This window comes from Convolutriloba macropyga, chromosome 3 (assembly GCF_964194025.1).
Source record: "Convolutriloba macropyga chromosome 3, txConMacr16.3, whole genome shotgun sequence".
NCBI classification, from domain to species: Eukaryota; Metazoa; Xenacoelomorpha; order Acoela; family Convolutidae; genus Convolutriloba; species Convolutriloba macropyga.
In genome coordinates, this window is record NC_134470.1 from 54,953,780 (window position 1) to 54,974,507 (window position 20,728).

Below are 20,728 nucleotides of genomic sequence, written 5' to 3' on the forward strand. Positions count from 1 at the left end.
TTGCAAGATCATTGGACACCCAACAGTTACTGCAAGCGGTATCGCATAAAACTAAAACCGTGGTATCTTTACCAGAAGAGCTCGTCAACTGTAATTCAGTCGCCTGAAGGACGCCTTTCACATTACTCACAGATGACAAAGTAGTTTTCTTAATCGATGATTGGATACTAGAAAGTTAACTTCGATTTGCGACAGCATTAGAATTACTATTGTTGGTTGAGAGGGATTTTGATGAATAAACCCTCTCAGCTCCATGGAGAGTGTATTGTGGGAGCTGTTACATCCGTCCTTCCTGCATTTCCTAGGATTTGGGCATTGCCTGAACATATACTTTTCTCTCAAACATGAGAAATACAGTTTTGCTTCGGCCACTACCTTTGCTCGCTGAGTGGGAGACTTTCCCTTTAAATACCTGACCAATTGCGGTGATTACCTCTACTCGCGGTGCAGCGAGGGTCTGAGGGCGTTGCCGATGTTGAGGCTGGCTTTTGAGTGCCCTTAGTTTGTGTAATAGCAGCAGAAGTTCTTGAGGCAACTTTGGTCTTGACTACTGAGTTGGTGTTATCCTCAGTTCTTGCCTTTGATGAAATTTTTTTTCATTAAGTCATGTGCCTCCGCCTTCTCCTTCAACCAATTGTTGAACTCACGGAGTGTTGGCTTAACCCAATATTTCTTCACTGTGAAGAGTGACCAAGACCCTTCCAGATTGGGCGGCAACTTTTGCAAAACCGTGTTGAGAAGCGAGGCGCTCTTAAGTTCTGAGTCATTTGAAAGTGATTTAAAGACCCCAACAAGACCTGAAATTGTTGCAAAATAGTTTATGATGTTATCACTATTGTGCATTTTTAGTGATGGAAAAGATCTGAGTTGGTCTAAGTGTGCACTGACCACTACCTGGGATTGGCCAAATTTACGTTCGGGTGTCTTAAGTGCATCCTTATACATTACCCCACAGTATGCGAACTCAGCGATAGCGGTTTTAGACTTTCCAGTTACAAAAGTTTTAAATATGTTAACTTAACATCATCAGTCAAGGACTGTGAGTCTATGGCGCTTTCAAATTGTACGAACCATTCATGCAACTGCAGGGGATCACCATTGTACTGTGAAAATTTCCACTCAGGCAATGGATCGTTCTTCTTACAAGTGATTACGTCCGCCAACTGCTTTATCAAATCTGCGGAATCCAAAGAAGGAGCCGAAGGTGTGGGATGCGGCGGGCCACTCCAACGCAACAGGTTCGAAACGGTAACTCCATAAGTTGGCGGAATGACCGGAGTGACAAAGGTGGGGCGATACCTGTGGAAGAAGTAAATGGATTCGCTTGCGTGAAGTTTGATGTTACGTAATTTTGAGACCCTGCTGCTGCTTCTACATGAGAAGAGCGGAGCGATTTAGTGATATGAGGGTTCGTTAACGGGGCCGGTTGTACGGTGTATAGGTTTGCAGATGTACGTACAAGTGGTACTGCATTAGATGGGACTGCTGTCGGAAAACGCCAGACATTTGGATCCAGAGCAAAAGATACGTGGGTTATGGGGACAAAATTTTGGGGCTGAAACTTCTTTTGTGGGGGCAATGAATGAAGTAATTGTGTTGCAAAAACTTTTGCGGAGGAAATGAACGGTGCAAGCGAAGAATGGTGTGACAGATTGACATTATTCGCCACGGGGTTATTGGCGCGTAGTAGGAGGGCTTGTGGCGGCGAAGGAGGAAAACGGAATGCTGGTGGGATTAACGGGAAGTGGTACGGGGTTTAAAACCGGGGATGGGGGGCTGGTACAATTATGTGTACATGTTGCGGAATAGGTCCTAGAGGAGCATTAACGAGTGCATTTAAAGGTGGTGAATGACGAGCACTGACTAAATTCAACTTTTCCGGTATGCTCGACCTTCGAGGGAATTGATGATCTAACTGTAAACCATCGAAGTTCATTGTTGCTTTAGACAGTTGTCGGGCTGTGTTTGGGGCGTTTAGTTGAGTTGGCATACCAAAGTTTTTTGGGGGTGTTGGAGGCGTATGTTGAGGCTGTTGCTGCTCTTGCATGATGTTGTTTGCGTTATGTGCATTGTTTACATTGGTTCTACTACTTGGTTCTTGCAGGTCATGGACAGGGAGGTTGATGTTGGCTTCAACTTGACCATGTGTATTGAGATTAGTTTGTGAGTTTAGAGGTTGAGTTGAAGAAGGACGTTGGACAATTGATTGGTTGGATTGGGCGATGGAACTAGAAAAGTGCAAACTCGGTTCATTTGCAACAGCTGCCATGTTCCCGGCCGTTGACGAATTGGCCCAATCTTGAAAAAGTTTCTTGCTCTTGACTGAACTTCTTACCGCTAAGAACTTGCTCATTTTGTCAGTACCGAACCGTCTGCTGATCCTCGTCAAGCTGCTCAATTTCCAAATCTCGCAATTTCATTTAATTTTCGATTTCAAGACGCTGTTTAGCAATGCGCAGCTTTGCCTCATGTTAATTCTTAAGTTCCTCCCTTTTAAGTCTTGATAGTTCTAAGTCTCGGTGACGCTGACTTGATCTTTTTGGGAACTCATATGTGAAACTTATCTTGAATGGTTAGAAGTATACTGCTCTGCTGTCTCTGTGTCTTGGACCGAACTGATATACCCTTGAGCAGCAGCAATGAACTCGTCAGTTTTCTTTGTTACAGTCTCTAACCCTTTTTCAAGGGTTTTACAGGCAGCATCTGGATCTTCAGTTTTTTGTGCCAGATCAAAGAGCTCTTCATCCTTGTCAACTACTCTAGTAAAAGCATCCTTGCACTTTACAATCAGACGTTCGATCTTAGTTTTCCTGTCTTGCCTATCCAGAGCATTGTTATTTTCACCCTAGATGTTATTAAGTTCAGCCTCTAATTTTGCCCTCGCACTATAAAATTTGTTGAATTTGTCTTGCAATGTTCCCATGATCTTATGAAAGCAGGAACCAACCAAAGTTTAATTTGGTACTATTACACACACACACACACACGCAACATAAATTGGTTAAACCGAACCCTAGAATGACGGTTTGCCTAGCAAACCGCCAAATAGCAAAGTTGTTCCTCGAGTACAATAGTACCCGGCGAAAGAAAGAAAGAAAGAAATGTGAACGCAGAGAGCGCAACATGGGACAAAACGGGTGACGAGACGAACGAGAAGAAACGCCGAACGGGTAATGCGCGAAGCAACGGGAAGCCGGACGGTCGAATGGGAGCTTCGGGCGAACATCGCACGACGAAGCGCGAAAACGGTACGGACGAGAAGGAAACGTCAAGCGGGTAGCGCGCGACGGGACGGAAAGCCGGGATAGCACTGGAGGGAGACGGTAGGCCACAAGCGAGGAGGCTGGAAGATCAATGCTAGCAGACCACAGCAAAAAATTCAATCATGCAAACTAGCCATAACTCCAGAATAAACTTAAGTCACACCCTAGAAAGAGGGAGAGAAGCTACTGCCAGGCAAACTAGCACAAACATTATGGGGTTTTATCTACGGCATCAAAACATTAAAAACAATTCAACAAAAGTCAAAAACGTCAGGAAATTTACTAGCCTTAACTCCAGAAGAAAGTTAGGTCACACCCGGCAAACCACCGTACACAGACAACAAAAGCGCATACTACCAAAATTATTCAAGCAACAACAAATTGCTAGCAAGCGAGTGTGGTGAAAGTCACGAGACAAACCAGCCGTATTTTGCAGAATGAACTTAAGTCACACCCTATCAAGCAACGAGACTAAACAACCAACCAGCACACTAGCAGAAAAAGTTTTACTACAGCAAAAATTCAACATACTGCGACATACAACAGATAAACGGGGAATAGAAAGAAACACGGTGACACGGAAACAAAAAACGGAAACGGAAAAATGAAACCAGATAACCAGCGGAAATTGAACGGTAGTGAGTAACTCAACAAATGGGGAGAACGAAACGTTCAGTAAAGCGCTATTGGAGAGTACCAACCACAAACTAAAAACAGACCCGTAACTCGTGAGTAAACTAAGTCACACCGCCAGTCAGCTGGTAGACTCCCACAACAACGCAAGACTAAGTGGCATTCAGGTTATCAAAGGCTTGAGTGTGTTCCGCCTCCTCGAACGCATGACGGGTGCGAAGCGTTTTACGACGGCGCTTATCAAGTTTTTTCGGTAGTGAGCGTGTTATCAAGGACCGGAGGTTGTTTTTAAGTGCTAACACTATAGTGAGTGTTTTCAACTAAAGCGCAGGCTTCTAATGTAACGCTCTGTACTCTTTAAGTAAACTAGAATCTTTCTGTTTACGTCTAGACACAATGTTTTTCACTAAATGGATGGTAACTAGAGTACTACGCTAGAGCTCATCGTACATATCAGGAGTTCCCTCTCTGGGGCAATACACTAAAACTTCTATCCGCTCCTGATACTTTTTAAGCACTGCAATAAGCTGCGAAGGTGTTGAAGGCTTATTGATGTTACTGCGATGACGGGACAATGAGTTGTTCACCACATCATGCCATATAACTAGCCTCTTTTTATCAAGGAAGAATTGACTCAATTGGAACTGAGCAGTTTTTCGTACTTTCACCGCGTTATGATTGAAACTCAGACCCGGTAGTGCGTAAAATTCTTCTTATAATGGTCTTATAACGATTGAGGCAAAGTTTTTATGGCGTGATGCAGTGAACTGGCATCTAATATAAAAACCATATAATGTTTTTACAACATAACTTATGTGAGCTTTGCTCAGATACCGAACCTTGACGTTAAATGCACAATTTTCACGACTCTCCAAGAATGAGCGCTTATTTGAAAAAGAACCTGAGTTTTTCCAAATTTGAAAAAATTGACCAAATTGTTCCTTTTTTTCTCAAATCGATAGCTTTATGCAATTATTGTATCCCAGAAAATTGCTACGGATTTTTTTCACAATTGGTCATTTTTTAGATTTTTTTTGCTTCGCTTGCCAAGGCGTTTACAGCCTTCTTGAACCAAATTCACCGAGATATAACGCAAAAATAAAATTATCGCGTTTTTTCCAGAAAATTTTCAAAATTGATGTTTTTAAGCACAAAAAACAATAAGGGATAGGTTATCGGTGACCAGGGGAATTGAAAAAACTTGATTGAGGAAATGAAACCAAAAATATAAGGGGGTTACTAGATTTGCCGGCTCGGAAATAAATTTACAGCATTAAAAGAATTTTAAGTAACAAAATTTTAGTTTGGATAGATCTTACAGATTAGGAGTTTTGCTGCACTTGATCCACGCTGTTGTGATTGTCTGCAACAATGTTGAATGAGCCTTGCTTCAAGAAATAATCATCGCTTATTGCCAAGTCAAATCCCCTCAAAATGATTCGTCCTGGGAACTCGTATGTAATCGGACAACCGTCTTTATCATAACCCAATTGACCCGTAGGGTAATGATTCAAAAAGTTTCTTTCGTTTGGTGCGATTCAAGAAATCCAGGCTGGTCAACCCCAACTTAATTTCTACACTCTAGCATATCATTGTACATTTTGACAGCATCGTCGATTTTTAAATTTCTTGTCTTCAGAAATCTGGTCAAATCATGATCGTTGTGGCAGCATAGAAATTTGCCTTCCAATTTTTCTTTCAGTTGTCCGACTTTGCAGCGTATTTCTGGGTTTTCGATCGATAAGTCCAAAATCAGTTGTAATTCCGCATTTCGATCAGGGTCAGAATTCACTTGTTGTAGTTCCGCCAAGTCTTTTTCAAATAAATACTTCAAATTAGCATAAACTGTTATCAATGAGAATTCGAAATGCTTTGGCAATTATTTCTGATATCAATTGCGATGCTGTTCTGATATCGTCAGTTTTCACAGCTTATTTTACGCAATTTATGCATTCAAAAGTTAAAGAGTTGAGGTTACCTCGATTTCTTGGGCTTCCAAAATATTATTGCCATGACAAGATAAAAATTGTGATAAAGGATAGCGCACAATCAAACCCAATTCACAAAAAATGTTCACAATGACCATCAATCATTCTATTTAAACAATTTGGCTAAACCTTAGAAACCGGGAGCGGCACCAGCACAAAGCTGCTAAAACACTCTTTCGTTAACTTTTATTCAAGTTTTTATCGGCTATATAAAGCAACTTGCAATAAATAGGCATCAAGCATTATGGCCACTGTAAACAACGTAACATCCAGCCCAAATGCATCAAACTGGCAGATCTAGTAACATTTTTTGGCAGGTCTTAGTCTAAAATTGATCATCGAGAGACTTTTGAAACATAAAATTATTAAGACTAAAATGAGCGCAATCAATTTAGTATAATAGTAGGCTCAACGAAAATTATGTTAAACGAACTTTTTTTGACCTTTCTACGTAAATTAGAAGAGATTTTATGTGCATTTAATCTTTTTTAAGGCTTACATGGTTAAGAAATATGACGTAATAAACTTTCTCGCTGGATAGACTTGAATAGATTTCTCGCTTTGTTTAGATAGGTGGCGGTCAAGCAAGCCGATAGGTAAGCAAGCCAAATTTTGAAACTGAGGTCAAGTAAGCCAAAAAATTTTTGGATACCCGTATTTTAAGTTGCCCTTGGCGGGCCGGTGGGCGCGGTTTGCGCGCGTCGCGGCTTCGCCGCGATAACCGGCCCGCTACTTCCGGATTACATCCCACAGCGGATGAGAGGCGTGGCCATGGACAGCGGTCCGCTGAGGCCCGTACCCACTAGATGTCTAAAAATGGACGTATTTTTGTTTCTTTGGTGCATTGGAATACATTATGCACTATAATACTACGCGCAGTATTGATTTTAACGGCTGACAATGTATTATTTCTGATAGATTACATAACTATTACATAACTTTCGGCTTGCTTTTCTGTCGGCTTGCTTGCCTATCGGCTTACTTTGCGTCCGCCGTTTAAATAGCGTTGCTCATTTAGTTTACTCGGTAGCATCAAGTTCAGTTGCGCTAACATCACTCACTAAACTATTGCTTTTTTATACGCTCAAGTGTTTTAACGCTACCATAAAACGCTTCTCTGTTAAATTAATGTTCAGACCTCGAATAGTCGGTGAACGGCCCGGAGTATCGACTATATGCTTTACTCTGTTCGGACTATACGCTTTACTCTGTTCGATTACTATATAATTCTGTTCGGGCGTATTATCATAATGTGACCAATCCTGAAAGCAGAATTGAATTTTTATGACTCTGCAAGGATTTACTCTGAGGTATTTGAGCTGGACTTTTTATGCACAAACAGCTCTTTAAGAAAGCTTTCGCTGTCGTATCTGCCTCGGGGTCAGAAAATAGTGAAATTATTATTATAAAACTCTCAAGTGTAGAACATGTAACTTGGAGGGAATATTTACATTTTTGACTGAAGGAAAAATTTTGGATAATTTGTCGCTAACGTTGGTTTCATTCGAGCAGATTTTGCCGCTTTTCAATAAATTTTCTATTTATCTCTGCTTTCTGCAAATCAACTGCTGCGATAAAATGTTTGAAAAAAATTTTGCGTAGACAGCAGAACATTTTCACTGCTGCAAATGACGCTTAGAAAAAGCCGAAGTAAAAAAAATTCTTGGAAAAGTAATTGCGTCGATAATAGCTCACAGCCACACACTGGAATAACAACCTATTGAAGAATATTGTAGCAAGATTGTTGCAGCAAGTTTGTAATTAGCGCTAAATAAATTCCAGTATTATGGTAAAAAAACATAAGATATTTCCAAATTACGGTAATAGAGGAAAGTTTTCAATCTAAAAAACAGTTGGATTCGTAACACAAAAATTCTGACCAAGCAAGTTCTCTATCCTTTTACATTTTTTTTCTGATTTCGTTTTTATTCAAGTATGGCACATTTTTGTTTCTATAACTACGCCTAATTTTTTGAATTTATGAATTCAATTTTTTTCCTATTTTGTCAATTGTATATGTTGTTTTTGTTGTTTTGAAAAAAACTACTCGATAAAATATACAAATAAAACAAATTGTTTTTTATCAAACAGATTTACTAACTAAAACCTTTCCAAGGCTCGAACTGAAAATCATATATTTATCATTTCTACCGGAAAACGACATTGAAATCAATTAACACAAAACCTGAGAGCCATGTCAAATGAAATTTCAATAACATTGAAAGTATCGTTAAGAGCAAGGCCAAAATATTTTTCAGATCGACACAAAATAAGACAGAATATAAGGTATTTAAGTTTTTAAATTCAAAAAGATTTGAAAATGCATCATTTGTCGGTTTCAGTAAAAAAAACTATTTATCACATAAAAGTGTTAATACTCAAGAAATGCAATAGTTATGACTCATTCATACGAATGATGTGATCTGAGAAGCACTAAAAACGAAATATTGAAAAGATTTCCAACACTGTCTTTTCTTTTAAAAAAAACATTTTCCTGTAGAAAAAAGCGAACATTTTCAACCAATCGATTCTGCTTTAGGGAGCATTCTAATTATTCCGCTTTTGTCTACTTACTTCTACAACCCGGGTCAGAGATTAATCTCAAAATTACGCTTGACTATCACTAATTACTGGGTGTATTCTGTTTTTTGCCGCAGTCACAAATCCGTCGCATTTATATACCATTTTTGCGGTGAATATAGTCTATATTTCTCGGCTCGGGAAAAGGAATCGATATGCGATCTTTGGATGGTTGAAAAAATAAATCATACTTACGTATATCTTTAATTCATCATCTCCGGCGTCTTTAAGATTAAGAGTGTCGATATAGTGGATACACGCGCTGACAGCGTAGATGTAGCCAGTCTTGGTCATGGGGTGTGGGAACAGCATTTTCTCCCCCTTGACTCCCTGTTTAAGAATGTCCCCCCTTCCAACTGGTGAGCCACTGTCACACATGCACTCTCCGTGTGAGTGGACCAGACCTAAAATTGGACCAAGATGCGTCACTATTATAACGGAGACTGTTAACGGAGAGCATATCGAGATCCAGGTAAAGACCTCCACTTATGAAACGACTAAAAAGACAAGAATCACTATTGAGTGAAAACACGTGATGATCCAAAATCCTAGTTATAGTAGAACTGGATATGATACTAGAGTCGAGCATGGTCTTCCTGTAAGTTGAGATTCAGAAAGGGAAATTCTGTTGAAACTTCAGTGTACATCCATGGGTAGCAAATCGGCGAATAATTAAAAAACAATTATTCCTCGATGGAAAGCGAGAGAAAAATTGCTTAGGAAAATTATAAGTGATCACACTTATGATTGGAATTTAATTCTGATCATTTAAATCTGACTGATAGTTTTTGCTTAATTTAATTTAGATTATATAAATTTTACGAATACTTCATTGTTACAGTAAACCGCTGAGCTTACATGCTGTGCATCTTATTTGCTACTTCCAGACCCGCGTCTTATATTACTATGTGCCAAACAATTCATCGAAAATTAGAAAAGACAAGGAGGCTCGTTAATGTGCGTTCGCACATGATGTTCCGACCCAAGCTCATCTACGTTTTTAAAATAATTGGCAACCAAATGAAGATATAACAAAAACAGATATATGAGTTAAAAAAATGATACAAAACCTAACTACTAATTGAAATACATACTGCCATGCCTCATTACAGCGCTCACGAGATATTCCATTAAAAAGACTACGACAAAAAACATCAAAGTAAGCAAAAACAAAAATTTCACGTCAAAAACTCAATATCTAAATTTAATGCCATCAGATAAAATTTTAACTACACAAAATTTACTAAAAGTGAGGCTAAACTCAAAAATCAATCAACATTTTTTAAATCAAATCATTTCAAAAATCTGAAAAATCATTAGCTTGTAACGAAAGAGGTCTTGACAAATTTATCAAAAAATAATTATGAAACTAATGAGATCTGTCTTTCGTTAGACTAAGCCATAGGAAAGGACTAAAGATGCGGAAAACCTCAAAAAATTACAAACACTTTGGAAAAACACAAATTATTGAAGCCATTAAAATCATTAGCTATTATTTTCGGTTTTTTATACTTATTGAAAGAAAATTATATTGAAAAAAATATGTGCATTGCGACCTCATTTAAAAACCATTTGGATCTGTTATCACCCGAATGTGCTAAAAGAAGCGAAAAAAAACAAAAATACATCACTCACAAAACCTTTATGAAAACGCATATTGTCCAACAAACAAAACATCAGTTACAATGTAATATCAGTAGACAATTAATTTTTAAAATTGAAGGAATTGAATGGGAGCTATCAATGATGAGAATAAGTTACAAGTTGAAGAATAGAACAACAAAAACGTATTATATCATTAACTTTAATTCATTAACTCGAAAATGTATTACATCATTAATTTTAAGACCATTCGCTATATGACCGCTTCGGGTGACTTCGTTCATTCAATCCACTTTTGAAAGCTTATAGAACCGGTCAGCATATAACGGCTACCTAAATAAAAAAAAACAGGCAAAATCAGCAAGTTCAAAAAAATTGGGCGAGAAAAGTGTCGACGCCAGTAGAAAATGAACTTTTCAGTTAAAACAATTCGATTAGTTTTTCAAACGCAATGTGATTTCATTTTTTTAAACAATATGACTCGAAAAAATCAACTAATATTAACAAATACATTAAAACCACGAAACTTTTGAGAAAACCAGTCGTATCAACGCCATTAAATTCAATAGCATTGAACGGAAGCCAATAAATACGCTAAATTGTGCCTCGATGAGACGACAAAGTCATTTCTATGTCATCAATAGGACATTACAAATGTTCATTGGCTATGAAAACAACAACAAATAGAGTCAAAATCTGAAATTTCAAATGAGAAATGCGAGAAGAAAGCGTCGAAGCCATTTAAATCATAAAGTTTTTTTCTAATATCTTTTATTCTTTATCGAATGTTGTTCTCTAAACCTTTGGAAACTATCATTAGTAGAATAATGTGATAAATTTTTAAGAGGAGCCAAAATTACGAAAAAAAAAAGATCCAAAATATTTTTTTTTTAATTATGAAAACTCGTGCATCGAACTCATAAAACCCATAGTTAGAAGACAAAACCGCTAACCAGATTAATTTCGGTTTCAATAAAAATGAAGGAGGTCTTGTCAATATAGAGACACACTTACTGTTCACGAAATAAGTTTAAGATTAATTAATGTTCAAAAAAATTTTGAAAAAAAAAATATTTTTTAAGTCTTACCAACCATTAAATTTAATAGCTTTCAACGGACCTCACTAAATACGCTCATTTTTGCCTCCAACAAAGATGTTTGCCAGGAATACTAGTCAATCAATAAGACATCACAATAAGCCTTATCACTATAAAACAGAAAAATACAAGCAAAAAACAACAATTATGTAGAAAAGTGCAAGAAGAAAGTGTCGAAGCCATTTTAAAAATGTTTTTCTCTGAAAACTTCATCAATGATCCACTAACTGTCTCTTCTAAGCCAACGGGAGCTATCAATACCAGCATAACGTGATTAGACTTCAAAAAGAACCAATAAAACGAAATTATCAAAACAGTTAAAAAAGTTTTTTTGAAGTCTTGTGGCATTGAAGTCATACAGCCAGTAGTTAGAAGATAAAACGGCTCAAAAGATTATTTTTGGCTGCTTTAGGACGGAAGGTTGTCGTGTGATTACTGACTTAGATACTGTGAGACTGACTTACAGTTTCGCAAAGAAAGTTTTGACCGGTTATAGTTAGGAAAATTTCTTCGAAATTTTTTTTAAAGTCTTACCAGGCATTAGCTGTCCCCTCAAAGCAGTAGATAGGTTAACTGGAAGCACACTACGTATTTTTTAGACTTTTAATCAATGAGTCTATGATGGGACTCCAAAAATTTAGTAAAACCTCAAAAACAAAATCAAAATTTCATTTAAAGTTACTAAAAGTCAGAGTCGAGGCAAAAAAATATGAGCAATTCCTTGAAAACGAATTTTTTTGTTCATTGGGCTTCATTTGAGTGTAAATGAGATTTTTCACTGACGGAACCTTAGTATGAAAAGTGACTAACCACTAGGTGACTTAAAAAACAAAAAAAATTGAAAAATTTCTTTAAAAAAGCGCTCTCAAATAGAATTCGACCTTTTTTATAGTGAACTTCCCTATGGGATCAGAACTTATCTTTATATCGCCCTTAGTCTATTAGGAAGAAAAATTTGGTTTATTTTGTGAGATGAAATGTAATTTCGAAATACTATTTTTATAGAAAAATTCTTAATTTGAAGAAAAATTACACTAAAAATGAACAAAATCTTAAATGTCCTTTGTTCACACAAAACTTCATTCCTCGATAGCGCCTCGAAAAGAAACCGGAAACCGAAAAAATCTTTTTAATTTTGAGTTCTAAGCTGGACGAGCTTTTCAATGATACCACTCACATTTCTCTACAATGAATATATCGATCGGCCAAAATTGTCAGAAAAAAAAACCATTTGAGTATATAGTTCCTCCCCCTACCCCACAAGAGGGGTCGGAACAAAAAATCTTTTCAAAAATTTTTTTGTTATTAAAAGTTCTCCTTCACTTTTTCTGTTTCATCTTTATCCATTTTACATGGAAATGATTATACTGACTCGGACGCAGAATCTGTTGATCAAGTGTTATGCGGCTACTTAAAAAATGTGAATACAGAATTTATTTCACGCTATTTCCAAAACTTTCAAAGACATTCATTTCCTTCACTTATGAAAGCTTACATAGAATTTATTAAAGTATAATTAAAAATACTTTGTTCCATTTTGAATAAACTAAGAACTGGTATTTTCCTGAAAGGTTATCCTGGTAACTTCCCGGTAATCACCTGGTTGTCTTGATATTTTCCCAAAATGGTGCGCGAATTTCCTGGTAATTTCCTGACAAATATCCTGGTAATGCCGGTAACGATGTCGATAAATTACCGTAAGTTACCATTAAATGTCAATCCCGGTGGGATTCCTGGTAATTTTTCCGCCGTGAAAATAGGGAAATTTATCGGGAAAATTCTATTTCTACCGGGAAACATTGCACTGGGTGGCCAGTCAATGTGGAAACATTTTTACATCTCAATCATTTTTCCGTTTTTTGCTTAGGAATGACTACAGGCCGTAAAATTTCTAAAGCCTCATCACTTTTCATAATTAACTTTTTATTCAAAATGGAAACAATTATTTTGAAATATATTTTAATAAATTCTATGCATGCTTCGATAAGAATCAAATGCGCTTAAAATGAGTGTCCTTGAAGTAAGGGTTACTGAGAACTTCTCGCGTTTATCGAGAACCGCAAAGCAGTTCGAGATATTAAGTCAGAATTTCGAAGTTACTTCTGCAGAGTCACTTAACTATGCTTAAAACACGAAACGCGCACGTTTCAAAAAAGATGAAAGTCAACGAAACTCATTCTGGCTAAGTAGCAACTTCTGGCATTCTAACTTCTCGCACTGCAGACTTTCGGCATTTTAAAATGTGCACGTGAGTGTTTTAATAACTTTTCAAGATTTGAAAATAGCGGGAAACAAATTCCTTTTTTATAATAGAAAAGAAGACGTACTCAAAGACGATTCGATGGTCTGTATCGGACTGGCTCCATTTGCACCAGCAGTCCACACAGTGATCTTCATGTCCTCCCCTCCATACATTGTCATCACAAGGTCAGATGCCAGAGAGGTGGGCTGGTACTCGAACCCAGTCACTGCCAAACTCACTGCTCTCTTCGGACAGAATGAAAATGTCTTCGGGTATATCAGGGTGCCAAAAGTTGTTGACACTTCGACCTTGAGGAAAGGATCAGAAATAAAACAAGACGACAAATGTGGATCAATTAAGCTTATATAGAAGAAACAAATAATTATTGCCTTTGTTGTTTGGTAGCTGTGCTTGAAGGGAATACGTGGGAAAAAAAACACAAATAATGACCAATGCCAAAAAATCAAAAACTCAATTTTTTAAAATGAAAACTCATAGTGCCAGAGTCATGAAGCGATCGGTCAAAGCAAAAAAATACAGATCGCATTAATGCCTGCGTCACAAAACAGTGGCGGGACCTCTCGTTAACGAGACTAAGTTACATTTTTAAGCAAAAAATACAACGCTCAAAACTTGATCGATGTTTTTGAAAAAAAAAATTCAATGTCATTTAAAACATTAGCTGTGAACTAAAGGTGCAAATATATTTTTATCTAAATCTCCATGAAAAGCTATTGAGACCTGTTCAGACTATGTCATGGGGCTATACAAAAAGATCAAACAAATAAACGCAAACTTCGAAAAATCAACTTAAATTTGCGAGAAAAGTGTCGACTCCATTAAAAAAATAAGTGATTTACTGAAAACGTAGTATTTATTTTATCTCTTTATATATATTCAATTTGGTATCATCGCAACGTCAATGGAATTGGTTATTAATGTGACAAATGCGATAAGGGACCAGGAAGACCCACCAGTATCCAAAAAAATCGTGAAAATTCCGAGTATCAAGGTCTTAAAACCATTAGTTAAAAAAAGAGATTAACTTTTTCTCACTATCAGCTTCCCTGATATTTCGAAGCCTCTATTTTTGTAAAATTTCACGAGGAAACCAAAACTGGCCTTGCAATCAATAAGCGTCCATTCAAAACATTTAATTGTTCCATATGTTGGCATAATACATAACTTTACTCAGAACGGAAGTGAAATTCTCCTAATCTTAGTAAAACAAAGATTGCGTCAGCATTTATTAGGTCTGATTCACCAACAGATTTGGACAAAGTGGGCTAAAGAAGCATATTATTTGCCATTTTTCAAGAAATTTTCAAAATCTGCCCAAAATTTTGCCAAAAAAGGCCAGCAACAATTGTTTGTATGTAAATGTAAAGCCAATGACGTTTTCGTAAACTATTTTAACATAGTTCAGTGATATTGGCGAAAACTTCAACAAAATTTACTGATAATGTGAACAAAAACAACGGAAATCTAAGCTTCGTTAACTCCTCAAAAATAACAAAAATAAAGCTTTTTATTTTGATATTCTACGCTTGACGGGCTTTTTAATCATACCATTCACAACTTTCTCTCTCTGATTAATGTATTTATCAACCATTATTGACTGAACAAACAAAAAACCAGTCGAGCAAGTGGGGTCGAGAAAATCATAATTCCTCCTACAAATGCCGAACCTCCGGGCCGATAAAACTAATCTGATAAAACACCTTGATATCCTAAGCACTGCGATTGCGTATACCGTCAAATGAAAACAATGATCTATAGCGTGTCCAATCAATTTTAAATAAGCGAACGTTTCAAAATTCACTTGACAGAGTTCAACAGTCGAAATTCAAATTTAAAAAATGGGGGTAAAACATATGATTGTTCTCATGATAAAGAGTGTTGGCATTCAAATGACCATACTAATTCTTAATTTTGGCTTTCCTCGAAAGTTCGATTATTTCAGCTTCAAGGGGACAGTCTATATAACGTTTTAGCTTTTGAGCGAGCCGCAAATTTATTTTTGACAACTAAATTCAATTAAAAATATTTGGCTTAACTTTCTGTCAAAACTTACGAGAGCAGATCCAGCATTATCCTCGGGTAGGTTGAAGTAGACGCTCTCCACGTATTCACTCTTCCTGTTCTGATTGGACACGAAGCAGCTGCCTCCGTTCACTTCGGCTGACACTTTGAAGTCGTACTCAAACGCAGCACAAGTCACAGTCAGTTCCTCAGTCGAGATCGGAGCCACACAAGACGGAGCAGTCACCTAAACAGAAACAAATGAAAACTTGAAGAAATCAATTTACAAAATGTTCTCACGTCCGAATCTACTTAAGCGTGTGGACATTTGTGACAGTCGCCAAATTTGGTCCGAAGTTGCTTCACGCTTGAAAACATTGATCACAATTATCCACGATGCCTGCGGCGATGGGAAGGGGGTGTCATTATCTTGTATAATGTAATGTTCTATGTGTTATATATGCAACTAAAACGAAGCAGGATAGATCACAACAGATCATAATTTTTTATCACATAACAGTAAAAAAGCTGCCTTATCATATTTCCCTTCCTCGGAAATGTTTCACTTGCCGTGTGGATCAAATGTTTGTTTTCGTCACCACGTGTGAACAAGCTACAGTTACTTTTGCTCCAACTCTGTTTTGTGTATAACCTACTGAGAGGTACCATGCATTATAATTTTACAATTTTATAACCATAACGAAAGCTACGATATATCAATTATGGGGGGGGGGGGGGCAACAATTATAGAGGGCTGCAATTATGGAGGGGGGGGGGGGGGGTTACTTCTTGTTTCTACTCTAGATCCATTTGCTCTTTGCTCTTCCTTCTCTAATGTTTGGTTGGGTGCGTTTTCCTCACTGACATTAGCATTGCGACACCATGTGAAACCTTTCCCATGAAATTTTCCCTAATAACCAACCGTGCAGTCAGCTTCTATTGGTCTGTCTCCCACATTACGGATGACACCCGCCACTCCTCTATGTCCCGAAACACTTCCACAGGGAATGAATCCGTTGCCATAGTAACAGGGATCGTTGCACTCTTCCCACCATTCCTTAAGTACAAACATTGAATACATAAAAGGATGGGCAGTTTATGATACTAAGCTGAAATAAAAGATACCTGGGAACGAGATTTGAGCTGGAAAAAGAATTGTGATAAATTTTGAGGAGAATCTTTTCAAGGGAAGAGGATTATGTGTTAGTATTACTCAAGCTGAAGTGACACACCAAAATCGGTAACCCATACCTTCCCAAACGGAAAGTGACTATACCTTCGTGTGTTCACCACGTTTTTGTGCGGTTCTGTTCAGACTAGACTATGTAATTTTCAACGCAACACGCTCCCCTTGTTCGGTCATCTGTGGTCTGGTAACTTAGCCAGACTAGTATTCAAATTCCCTCTAAATTTACTTTTCTAAACAAGAACTCATTCCTTAATTCCGGAAAGGTATTTTAAAATTTCGATTCACCAATGAAGCCTGTCAACGCGTGTCAAATTTTCATCGCACAATTTTATACGAATTGCAAGAGAAACATCATACATAGAGTTCCCGCATACTCTAGGAGTGAAAAGCGCTATTTTTTCTATGCGTGAAATCATGGTTGCCCTAGTCGAGAAATCTTCGGTTTTTAATTATACGAAATCGTCCGTATCGTCGTTTTTTCTAGCTCAAAACAACAAAAATTTCTATGAGTTTTTTTCGGTATTCGAAATCAGAAAGATTCGGTTTTGTCGTCTTTAAACGTAAGAGATATTCGCCATCGTCTTTTTAAAACGCAAGAGGGATTCAGTATCGGCTTTTTTAAACGGAAGAGAGAATCGGTATAGTTTTAAATTCGATATTGCTCACAATAGTCTAAGGACATCATTCATTTTCCAGTCAAACTCAAGGACGCGTTTCACTATCCAGCCAAACTCCAGATCACGTTTTATTGTCCAAATTCGGGGACGGTTGTTTTTAGCTCCAACCAACAATGAGGGTATCACTTAAAGTCCTGGCAAACTAAAAATCTATTCAGGACAGTCTTTTCATGCCTCAGACCGGTCCTGTTGTGCACATGAGCAGCTATGACAAAACCAGGATATTCAATTTGTCGAAAAGGAAGAATCCAAATTTCACTTGGTAATCAGAGAAAATTTGATTTATTTTGATCTCTTCCTGTAGTTACTCTAAAAACAAGCGTCACATAATGATTTTCGTTCATTTCTAAACTGCATGATGAAATTTTAAAAAGCAACAAGTAAAAACAGTTTATGAGAAAAATTAATAGGTTTCAGTCAAATGAAATTGAATTAAGCAACGCCTCATTAATTCAATTGGCAAAAAAGTGACTCGTAAATTTAAAAAATTTATGGTTTTTAAAACTATTAAGATTGCATTTACGTCTTTGCACAAAATAGCAGTTCAAATGGAACGAATGTTCAGTTTTCAGAAATTGCAAAAATCTAAATTCTGAGAATTTTTCAATTTTTAAATTTTTCGTTTTGTTTAAAACTGGTACTAACGGAAGAAATTTTTTACTTTAATTTTACCGTTTTGTATTAAAATCTTCAACTGCTAACAATTTTTTTTTAAAAATTGACCAAAGTTTTGGCCTGATTGTGCTTAGCTCTTGCATTTTAGAGCCATTGTTAGTATTTAGATGCAAATCCTAGAAATGAGTTTAAATAACAAAACCAGAATATCCAATTTGTCAAAAAATCAAAACTCAATATTTTTACTCGATAACATCATAATTTTTTGATTGCTAACAGTTCTTGAAAAATCATAGTCACATTGCGCCTATCTGAAAAAAGTTCGACGAAAAATTTAGCCTGATTGCGCTCAGTTCTTGCATTTCAAGCCATAGTTAGTATTTAGAGGCCTAATCCTAAACATGAGTATTAATACCACAGCCAGAATATCCAATGTGTCAAAATATAGAAATTTACAGTTTTTATTCGAAAACAGCATAACTTTTCAACTGCTAACAATTTCTGAAATAAATATTCACGTTTTGCCTATCTGAAAATAGAGTGACCAATATTTTTGATTGATTGCGCTGTTTTGCGTTTTAGAGCCAAATCTAGTACTTAGATCCTAATCCTAGACATCAGTTTTCATACCAAAACCAGAATACCCAAATTGTCAAAACATAAAAACTTATAATTTTCATTCAATAAAAGCATAAATCTTTAACTCTTTTGATCTCTTCCAGCAGAAATACCAAGGAAAAGAAACAATTAAATTTTCCCCAGTCGAAAGCGTGTAATAATATTGAAAAGTTTTTTAAACATCAAATAGAATAATTTAATATTATTAAATTATTAACTAATTAAATAGAATAATTTAAACATCAAAATAACACAATCTGAGGCAACGTCGCCCGAAATCTGCCGTGAGAAGCCATTATCTCAGAAAATCTTTGCATAATTATTCCTTTCAAATTCTGTTATTAAATAACTTAAGGTCTACGATTGTTGTCATTTAGCATTTAACCTGTGCAAATAGATATTTCTGGAGTCTCAATGTTAAATAATTTTTTTCTTATTGAAAATGAATGACTTAATATCGAAAGTATTTAATACAGAAAAAAGATTTAATATTGAAAGAGACATTCGCCATCGTCTTTTTAAAACGAAAGAGGGATTCAGGATCGGCGGTTTTGAATGAAAGAGACTGATGAACATTGTCAGTCAAACTGCAGGACACGTTTTTTATCCAGAGAAACACCAGGTCAATTTCTATAGTCCAGCCTAATTCCACGACAATTTCCATTGTCTAGCCACATTCGAGGACAGTTGCTTTAGCTCCATACAAAATTGAGGACATCACTTAAAGTCCTGGCAATTTTTTTTCTATAAATCTATTCAGGACAGTCTTTTCATGCCTCATATCTGTCGGTCCTGTCGTGCACATGAGCGGTTATACTGATAACCAGGATATTCATTTTGTCCAAAAACGAAGAACCAAAACTCACTGGGTAATTTTGATATTTTCATCTCTTCTTGTGGTCATTACAAAAGATAAAGAAAATTAGTTGGATAAAAAAACCCAAAGTAAAAACTCTATATTTATTTAGTAAAATCTGATTAGTTGTGTGATTATCATACAGAATATAAATGTAACCAACCTGACGAAGTATTTCCTGAACACAATCTGGGATAATGTCTCCCAAAATCTGCCGTGAGGAGCCGTTATCTCACAAAATCTTTGCATAATTATTCCTTTCGAAATCTGTTTGAGTTAACTTAAGGTCTGCGATTGTGGTCAATTGACTTTTAACATGTACGAGTAGATCTTAATGGAGTCCCAAAATTGAATAATTCATTTAACATTGAAAATGAATGATTTAATATTCACAATATTTAATTTTCAAAAATGATTTAATATTGAAAGAGATATTCGCCATCGTCTTTTTAAAACGAAAGAGGGATTCAGTATCGGTGGATTTGAATGGAAGAGAGATTTGGTATAGTTTATAGTTTGAAATTTGATATAGCACACAATAGTCTAAGGACATCGTTCATTGTCCAGTCAACCTGCAGGACAAGTTTTTTATCCAGCGAAAATCCAGGTCACATTTTCTAATCTAGACCAATTCCAAGACAATTTCCATTGTCTAGCCACATTCGAGGAGTGTTGCTTTACCTCCATACAAAATTGAGGGCAGCACTTAAAGTCCTGGCAATTTTTTTTTATAAACCTATTCAGGACAGTCTTTTCATGCCTCATATCGGTCGGTCTTGTCGTGCACATGAGCGGTTATACCGAAAACCGGGATATTCATGTTGTCCAAAAACGAAAAACGAAAATTTTTTTATCTCTTCTTGCAGTCATTACAAAAGATAAAGAAAATTAGCTGGTAAAAACCCAAGGTAAAAACTGTATATTTATTTTGTAAAATCTTATTAGTTGTGTGATTATCATACAGAATATAAATGTAACCAAACTGACGAAGTATTTCCTGAGATCTGCCTTGACAAGCTATTATTTTAAAACATCCGTACACTTTCTTGCTGTCACTAAATGTTCTTAATGTTTTAAGGTCTCATGGCATTTGCAGTCATTCAATAAATAGGGTGCAGGAAAATGCCTGGGAGCATTTCAAAGAAAAGCTGAGACAAAAATGATCAAATACTGTTTTTGACCAAAAGATATCATTTTCTGTGCACAAAGTTTGAATTCAATAATGCCTATTTAAAATATACGCAAAATTGATATCACTTAGATAACTAAAAATGTTTTTGGTTTTTTTAGCACCAAAGTTTCACAAACGTCTTTCTGCTCGTTGATCCAAAAAATTCGTTGATCCA

General features: G+C 36.5%; 1 protein-coding gene across 1 annotated transcript in view; it reads right to left on the reverse strand.

Moving 5' to 3' along the window:
• Positions 1-20,728, reverse strand: part of LOC142336287 (uncharacterized) — a 279,116-nt gene that overhangs the window by 232,133 nt on the left and 26,255 nt on the right. The window contains exons 6-9 of the mRNA XM_075385000.1: positions 16,350-16,484; positions 15,480-15,674; positions 13,491-13,713; positions 8,660-8,868 (exon numbers count right to left, since the gene is read on the reverse strand). Of these exons, the coding sequence (XP_075241115.1) occupies positions 8,660-8,868; positions 13,491-13,713; positions 15,480-15,674; positions 16,350-16,484 (762 nt within the window). The remainder of the gene's footprint in view (positions 1-8,659; positions 8,869-13,490; positions 13,714-15,479; positions 15,675-16,349; positions 16,485-20,728) is intronic.